Here is a 9,263-nt window from a genome sequence, read left to right as displayed (position 1 = left end):
GTGAAGTGCTACATCGGTATAATATCCGTGCGCTTGCAGATTATTCTGTGTGCATTAGTTTATACCAACACGGTGTCAGGTCATACACTACTAGTTTAGAATATATTATAATTAACATCTTTAATACCAAATAAATGCACTATCAAGATATATTTTATAGTAGATTTTAATAGAACTAATTTGACGTTAAAGATGTTTGTGCATTTTCTAAAACTTAGTCAAAGCTAGAAAAGTTTGACTTATGATGAAACTTAAACACATTACATTTTGTAATAGAGGGAACATGTTACGTGTAAACATGGTAATGGTGTATGTTTAGGTAGTAAAATACACTCTAGAATACACTGTATACATATACAGATCATCTATGTAGCACAATATCATGTGAGGGAACAAAATGTACCATGTTCCTCACTAAAAATAGATGGTTACTATAGATGTGTTCAATACACTCTAGAATACATTGTATATATATACACATAATCTATGTGGCACAATATCACGTGGAGGGACAAAATGCACCATAGTTCCTCACTAAAATAGATGGTTACTATAGATGTGTTCAACATCTAAGCAAACACTAAGTTAACGAGCCATACTAGATGATGCCGCAAATTCTTGCTCCAAGCTGTAGCACCCAGACATCATTGGAACTATTAAATGTGTATCATTGACAGGCACATCAATGTGTTCATGTGTGTGTTGAGTTCCTGAGCGTAACAAAGGTTCTATTTCTCCATCCTTTTCAATTAAAAGATGTGTTTTCTTCCTTAGCCTCTTTGTTCTTAGAAATTGTAATCTCATATCTACTTCTTTCATACTTGGTCTATGCCCTCCATTGGATCTTAAGCACGCTTCTATAATTGAGGCAATATCATTAATCTCTTCTTGGTCTGCCTCTTCCATAACTTGAGAATCTATTATTTCCATGAGATCCCCTTCCTGCAGTCCTTCAACGAAGTAATGTGCTAAGCTTTGTTTTGCGCCTGATTCATTGATAAAAATTGGCTTCTTTCTTGTCAAAAGTTCCACAAGTATCACTCCTAAACTATACACATCACTCTTCTCAGTTAGTTGACCTGTATGATAATACTCTGGGTCTAAGTAACCAAATGTTCCTTGGACAATTGTCACCACATGTGTTTCATCAAGTGAAAGAGATCTTGAAGCACCAAAATCAGAAACCTTTACAGTGAAGTTGTCGTCCAAGAGTATATTGGAAGACTTCACATCTCTATGGAAAATTGGTATTGCGGCAGCTGAGTGTAGATAAGCAAGTGCTCCTGCTGCTTCCAGTGCAATCCTAATTCGATCATCCCATGATAGCAAGCATTTTACTGCAATATTTTCATGAAGAATGCCATATAGAGTGCCATTCGATATGTATTCATAGACTAGCAAGGGTACCTCATCTTCTAGGCAACAACCAAAAAGTTTCACCACATTGCGGTGAATGATTTGAGACAAAATAGCAACCTCATTGATAAACTGATCTATCTCTGTTTGCTCCACTATTTTGGATTTTTTTATGGCCACAACACGTTGGTCAGACAAAATCCCTTTATAAACTGTGCCATGCCCTCCATGACCTAGAACACGAGTAGCATCAAAGTTGTTGGTTGCTTCCTCTAGTTCATCCAAAGTGAATATCTTTGTTTTGTTTGCAGCACTTTCATCTGATATTAGTTGCTCCAAGAGCAGACCTTGATTTTTTTTGAAGTATGCTCTTCGGATTTTCCTTTGGATATCTTTTTTCCACCTACCGGTGAGTACAATCGCACCAAGTGCAAAACTTATAGATCCAAGGCCACAAGCAAGCCCAATTGCAATCCCTACATCCATTAAATGTGAATGTGAATATTTCATGTTTTTAATTTTGATAGATAAATACATGACTCACCGAGAATTAGATTACGCTGCTTAGCTGACATGACACATTTGTGTTTTTTTGGATCATACTCTTTCCAATGACGACAACTTGTACAATTGAAGCCTCCATCAAAGTTGTGGCATATTCCATTGCATTTGTTTGGAATAGCGCACTCATCAATATCTGTATCAGTAAGATGGTTATAAAGTTTGGTGATGCAAGTAAAGCATGCATGCATTTATTGTCATTTAAAGAAAAGTAATGGGATGTGTGATCATGTAGAACCGTTGGTGGTGCTTGTCAGACCCTTTATTTGTTGTGATTTGTCGAAAACAATAGTCATTGGATTTGTTCTATTTATAAATAAAATCACCCCCTTTATATGTCATTAACAAATAGTCAATAACCCTACAAATCTATATCTAAGTTATCCGCTTTTGCCCAAAAATTAATATAAAGTAGACCCTAAATTTTCATACAAGTACTTACCTCTACCATTTTGTAAGATATCATAAATTAACCTTCCACAAATTTGCATCTAATTACCTATATGTTTCATTACATAAAATAAACTAAAATAATCCCTTAAATCCATGTATACATTATCTAAATATGTTTTGTGAAAAGAGATATTGTAACCCCTAATACTCTTCTAAAATATCCATTCCTACCGCTATAGGTATATATAAAATACTACTCTAAATATCCATACATGTTATGTCCCACCATATAGACATGCACAAAGCAATATACAAGCAAACATTTCCACAGTTTAACAAGTACAAAAAAAAATTCCTTATCAACACAGTGACACTAATAATGTAGTTAAATTATATTAATAATTTACAAAATTAAATTATGTGAGTTGCTACATTAGACAATTCATACATCTCAACTAAAAAATTATGACATATATACATTTATAGTCCAATTGTAAGCATTTGTTATTTAAAAAGGTATACTACTCAACACATAATCCTTAGAAAAAATTCAACATCTTAAGCGTTGAGCAGTAGGCTGAACAATTGTATATGCTATTTGAGCAATAGGCTAAATAATTGTATATGCTATTGTTGAAGGCACGCTGAACAATTGTATGTATTATTGGAGAAACCTAGAGCATCTCTAGCGGGTCCACTAAACACAACCCTACCCTAAATGTGAGGGTTGGAAACAAAAAAAGGTCACAAATAAAATGAGCATTGAGATTTAGGATATTATTGGAGTAACAATACAACCAGGCCACCAGAAATCAAGGAAGTCCTCTCTCAGGCAAATAGAGGGCCCAAGCTAGAGTTATTGATAGACATACTTAGAAAGTTCAATTTAAAACCTTCAATCCATAATTGAACCAAATATGAAAGGAACATTTTGAATAAAATGGCACAACAATAAGCACTAGAGATTTTGATGAAGGTATGTACTCTGGGTGTCCATACCAACACAATTAGTGTCTAAGCGATTGTCCCTGATGCCTCTGGGTAATTCATTTGGCCAAATGAATTAAGGACTGTGCATTAGAAGCTAAAGGGATCTAGGGCTCCTCAGACATCAGCCTGACTAAGGGTCCGAGTGAAACACTATGCGATACTCGAACAAGCTAGGAGCACAAAGGACAAAACCAAAGGACAGAGTTGATGACATCCTTAAAGGGATACAACACCCCTCTCTGCTTGACCTAGTACGGTGTACATTGGGCACAATATCAGACGGTGAAGAGTGTGCAACACACTTGTACAAACCTTGTCGCCACCCACCTAACCTCTATGGGGAAAATACTATGCCTATTTGTTGAATCCAACAAAACAACCATGGACATCTTCCATACGAGTTGACAAAGGAAATAAATAGCCCCCAATTGTTCTGCTTGTCAAGAAGAACATCACCCAGAACACAAGTCAGACGAGTGACACATGGGGCCGCTAGTCCAATAAGACCGCACCAAGCATGGGGAGATCACTGCCAACTCACTGTACATGTAAACCACATCCCCTTGACTATATAAAGGGGGTTGGGGAGCCCAACCAGAGGCAATGAGGAGCAATACACATAGGTTACACACAACCTCTTGTAACACATCCCTACCTACTACAAAAATTATTTTGGGAGACTGGCCTCTTGATTAACAGAGGTGGGCATAAAGTGTTCTGATCTCCCAACGAACCAAGTGATTTACAGAGGTAGTCAAACCATTTATAGAGGTAGAAAAAAGAAATTTCTCTATACATCTATTTCTAGAGGCAGGCCTCTTAAAAGGACCGCTTCTAAAACTAGATAACATTTTCAAAGGATACGAGGTCCACCTTAGGAAATAGGCCGAAAGCCTAAAAGCTAGGCCCATTACTTTGTTTGCATGTATATATACACACACACACCAAACTTAGGGGTTGGATGCTCCCATAACCACCTCTCATCGTTCTCCCACGGTCGCCTCTCTCTCATTTCTTGGCTCTCTCCTCTCACCAATGCCCCTCCACCTTCTTTGATCTGAGCACTTATGCTTGCGGTGATGGTCGGAGCTCATGACCGCCTGTGCTCCATGGTTATGCTTGTGATTGCGGCGGCGTATGGGGCTCATGGCTATGTGGATCTAAGCGGAGGGGGCGACGATCCACCCATGGAGGCTTGATCATGCATTGAATACAAGGATACGGGCGACAACGAGAACTTAGGAGGCGGAGGTCATGGCCATGCGGATCTGGGCAAAGTGCATGATGGATCAAGCGCTGCCACCATATTCAAGGTATGAGTGATGACCTCTCTCCCTCCAACCCTCATACTCTATCTCTGTCTCCGTCACTTTCTTTGTAATGGTCTCAACAGTGGGAATTGACAATGGCGAGGATGACCTGGGGTGATTAGTGGGGAGGATGGATTAGGAGGATGGCTGGGAGGACAAGTAGGGAGAATGAGTAGGGAGGTCGATTGGGCTCATAGAGGGAAGGATGAGGCCTGATAATAGCTATATCTATGCTTTCAATATCAGGAGACGAAGGTGAGGATGAACAGTGGATCTCCACGGATGGTGGCAAGGATGCCGGGTGAGCTTGGCAACTTTGGATCTCTAAGGACGGTCGACAGGCTCAGGCGGCGAATTTCCGAGGACGACCTTGATGGACGGCGGTGGTCTGGCAGTGGCGGATCTCCGGGCTTGGACTAAGCCCGAAGGCTGATTTTTTATTTTTCCTTCGTTTTGTAGAGATGAGCATAACCACCACCTCTGTAATTACTAACTGATTGTGACCCTTAGCAGAGGCAGGTGGGTAGTTTGCCTCCAAAAATCTATTATGCCCATCTCTAAAAAAATTGTTCTGTGATAGTGCTACCCGAACTCCAAGCAGTTGGGCACAACAATAGAACTCTCCTTCCCACACTGGATGTAGGGCTCAATCACCAAAACCAATATAATACTTTGTCTCTCCCCATCAGAACTCATGTGTGACACAAAACTTTACTTGTCAGTGGGATGAAACACTGACAATTTCAATCTAACATGAGGATACAAAAATTTGAAGCAACTAAGCGAATTTTGATAAGCATTAGAGTCATGACATGTGGGATACAACCAGACCTAGCATAACTCAAGCTAAAGTTACAACTAATCACATTAAAATTCACCTAAGGTGTGATGAACATGGGAAATATGAATATGGATGGAAAAACAATTAATTGGTAACTACAATGTAAACTATATAGTAAGGCTATATAGTAACTATCATGACTACTAGAGAATACAATGCAAACTATATAGTAAGGCTAAATGAGCCCGGATACATTGTGGATAGTGGATGCGCCCACCATAACCAGCACTCCATCCACGCATTCCAACCGTGTGCCCCCAGGTGGCTTACGTAACCCACACCTTCTATTCTTTTAGGTTTTGACTTTTGAGCTAGTTGCAATTAGCTGCAACCAATCACAACTCAGTTGCAAGTAGGCTTAGTCACGAATCGTAACCAACTGAGGCCCTGTTTGATCCCTTGGGCTAACAACTAGTTGCTAAACTTTATCCCTTGAGGATCTAAACATGTGGACTAATGGGTGGGCTAAAGTTTAGCCAAAGCCCCAACTAGTTGTTAGCTCACTAGTCCATAGGGTCCAACTACTAGGGGCCAAAGTTTCACCTGCCGTGGAAAAAAGACACCGATACTCCCACGCGTACCCTATCTGCAACGCACCATACCCATTCCCCTTTGTCCCGTAGTCATCCCCGCGGTCTCGGTGCTCTGCTATGGCCCTGCTCACCGGTCGCTGCTCCATTCGGCCCCGATGACTAGCGCCAGTCCCTCTTCTCCGGCGCGTGCGAGGCTCCGTGGCGACCCGCTCCTCCTCTCCCTCTTTTCCGGTGTGCACGAGGACCCATGACACATGGCCGGTGCGTGCGAGGACACATGGCCGGCGCTGCCCCCTACCTCGACCCGCACCTCTCCCTCTTCTCCGGTTGCCGCCCACTACCTGCTCTTCTCCGACCGCTACTCGCCACCTCCAGCAGGCCGTCCGGTGTAGCCCCCACACCTATGGCCTCTAGCCGGCCAGCCGCCGAGGTCCCCCAGCTCGCGGACGCCTCTAGCTAGATCCGGGAAACATTGGAGAAGACGAACTTAGGGGCATAACAGACTCTGTATTGAGACGGTACTACTTATTAGCGAGTGGATCCAAATAGGGCTGGGCTAATCACTAGTCAGCTAATCACTAGTTCTAGTCCATCCAAACAGACCCTAAGCCAGTCATAGCTCAGTTGTAACTAGACTCCAGTCGCGACTTGTGACTAGTTGCAACCAGGCCCCAATTGTGAGTCATGACCAACTACAACCGGTTATAACCAATTACACCCATGAGGGAAGGTGGGCTGAGTTGGTTGGTTCAGTTCGGTGGGCCAGTCCCCATTTTCTATGGCAGGTACGCCCCAAGTGTATCACAACCATAGAGAGAAAAAATAAGCAATTAGTTGACGATCCTATCCATAACTTGTAATATTTTTGTCTCTTAAAATTTAGCATGTGTAATAGCACGATTAGATAAATTAGTATTAGAGAAACAGGAAACTTAGTGCAAATAAGTTTATATAAGAGAGAAATATAACCTGTACAACTATTTTTAAGGTACGGATTTCCTTGAAAGCCATCGGAACACTTGCAGCGGTACCCATCACGTGTTTTGCCTCGCATGACTTCTATGCAGAAACTGTTGTCACTTATGCACGCATATGTAGAAGTATTCAACATAGCTTTCAGACAAGTTATATTTGCTATAGCCCATTTTATTACTACATTCTCCTGAGAGAAATCAAAATTATCATCCACAACCGTCATGTTTGTAACCGTCATAAGCCCATCATCGAGTGATAAATTGGTCACACGATATTGTGCGTACCCTCGATCTAGAATAGTAGTGGTGTTACTTGTGCAGTTGAGTCGTAGGTTATCATTTGCGAAACAGCCTTCTGCAATCCCAAAAGGAAATGGAATGGTTATGTTTCCACATAATCTCTTACAGTTGTCATTGGGTGCCTTTGGATTGTAATCTGCTTCATGGTACACAAAGTGAGGAATTAGGATTAATCCAAGGAAAGTAGTAAGTCATTTATTATTTGAGACGAATAAACTAGCCAGTTTAATTAGTTCAGCAGCAAAGGCATTTGATATGTATGACAATAAATACTGCAAGTGCAGGGATCAGCACATTATTTTAATCTTGAGTAACACAACAATATAATCCACATGCATGTGTGACAAAATTTGTGGGTGCTTTCAGATTGGTAATAATAGAGATAATGCAATAAATATAGAAAATGTCTACATGCCACTTTAAAATATTAAGTCATGCGAAAAAAGAAGCAGAGAGAGGCACACGAACCTATGCCGCAGCCATCTACAACATAGGGGTTGCCTTCAATTTGACCTGGGCAGAAGCAATTGTAGCCTCCTCGAGGTACTGGTAGATCCTTGCAGATGCTTTCACTATTACATGCATAGGTATCCTTGTTCTCTTGGGATTGGGCACTTGCGCAGCTTTGTTGGTCCGTGATTGCAATGTCAAGTACCATACCTTCAACATTGCTTGTATTCACCCAACTTGCATAAAGATCACCTACAACGAAGTGATAGTATCCCGAAAAGATGACCTTGATACTAGAGAGCGCCTCATCTAACAGTGCAATCGTACTATTGCGGCGGCCAAGCTTGAGAGTAAATGCTTGCCGGCCCGCTAACGACAAGAAGATGCGGCAGCAGCCTAACCCTCCACAGGCAACGTAGCCCATGCTTGTCCTCTCCATGATCTCTGTGTTATCTGTGCAAATACTCATGCAAGACCCAATGGGATCTGTCATATTATCACCGAACATGTAGACGTCGACACCACAACCAACAACATACAAGCGGTTTTCAGGAGCAATAATAACACCAGTAGGGGCCTCCCAGGACTTGGTGATGTAAGTGTCCGCACCTAAGCTAATGGTGATGTTGTAGCCAAGAGCAGAAGCATAAGCCTGGTTTCTGCCGACATCTATAAAAATCACCTGAGTCGAGTTGTTTCCCAGCTGGAAGATGAGCCTGGGGGAACCAGTTGTGTTGCCGCAGGTGAGCTCGAAGCCTTGCCGGAAGCAGCCCGGCCCTATCCCAAAGGGGTACGAGATTTCGACATCCCCGCAGTGGGAGGGGCAGTGCGCCAGGGATGCTTTGGTAGGGATACCAAGGAGCCCATTCCCGGTGCCGGCGGCATGGACCTTGGCCGGCGGCGCTCGCGCCGCGGCGGCCAAACACAAGAGCAAAACGCATGTGCGAACTAGTAGCACTCCGGTGGAGCACATGGTTGTATCGGAGGTCTGTAAGGCTTGTTTAATTAAGCAGATGGAGGTGTCTGTAAGGCTTGTTTATGAGGACAACACAGTTTTATACTGAGACTAACAATAACTGGCTCTAGAAAAAGTTACAAAAATCTCGCGTGCGTTGGGCAAGCAGTCCAGCTAGCGGTAGCTAGTATTAGTGGAAGGACGACCTGGACTTGGAATTTCAGCGCAAGTGTCGCATCTGATGTTACGGTCGTCGCTGGACCAAGAAGACTTGCCGAGGGAGATGTGGAGTACTCCACTATTCCTCCTGTCTTTTTTGTATGTATTAATGGAAACAATGATGTCCTTGTTCTCGGATCTCCGTGCCTAAAAATGAGAGAAAAGTCATGAGTTTAGAGTTACTGTTACTAACAGGAAGATTCCTTCACGCAACTATCACAAGATACGTCGTGTCGATTCGCTTAAGACATGCGCTAGAAAGGATAAATTCTACAAATTCTCACCAAAGTTAGAAATGTCTAGCTATTGTTATCGGTGTTGAACTGTAAAGTCTTCTCTCGAGTTACCATAAAAGATGCCAGCAACTGAGCTGTTTGATAA

General features: G+C 42.1%; 1 protein-coding gene across 2 annotated transcripts; it reads right to left on the bottom strand.

Annotated features, from left to right (window-relative positions):
* Positions 1 to 299: 299 nt before the first annotated feature.
* On the bottom strand, positions 300 to 9,035 carry LOC136476851 (wall-associated receptor kinase 3-like). Of its 2 annotated transcripts, XM_066474818.1 has the most exons (4): positions 7,727 to 9,035; positions 6,954 to 7,394; positions 1,901 to 2,053; positions 300 to 1,832 (listed from the first exon to the last, which is right to left on the bottom strand). In XM_066474818.1, exons 1-4 carry the CDS (start codon positions 8,679 to 8,681, stop codon positions 586 to 588), a joined length of 2,796 nt encoding a protein of 931 aa, XP_066330915.1. In that variant the 5' UTR covers positions 8,682 to 9,035; the 3' UTR covers positions 300 to 585. The 2 variants fall into 2 exon arrangements, with proteins under 2 accessions (XP_066330915.1, XP_066330916.1); XM_066474819.1 differs by lacking the exon at positions 6,954 to 7,394 and having other exon boundaries at positions 7,727 to 9,034.
* Positions 9,036 to 9,263: the final 228 nt, after the last annotated feature.

Source organism: Miscanthus floridulus, chromosome 8, assembly GCF_019320115.1.
Source record: "Miscanthus floridulus cultivar M001 chromosome 8, ASM1932011v1, whole genome shotgun sequence".
Classification (NCBI taxonomy): domain Eukaryota; kingdom Viridiplantae; phylum Streptophyta; class Magnoliopsida; order Poales; family Poaceae; genus Miscanthus; species Miscanthus floridulus.
This window is presented reverse-complemented; position numbering and strand designations above follow the sequence as displayed.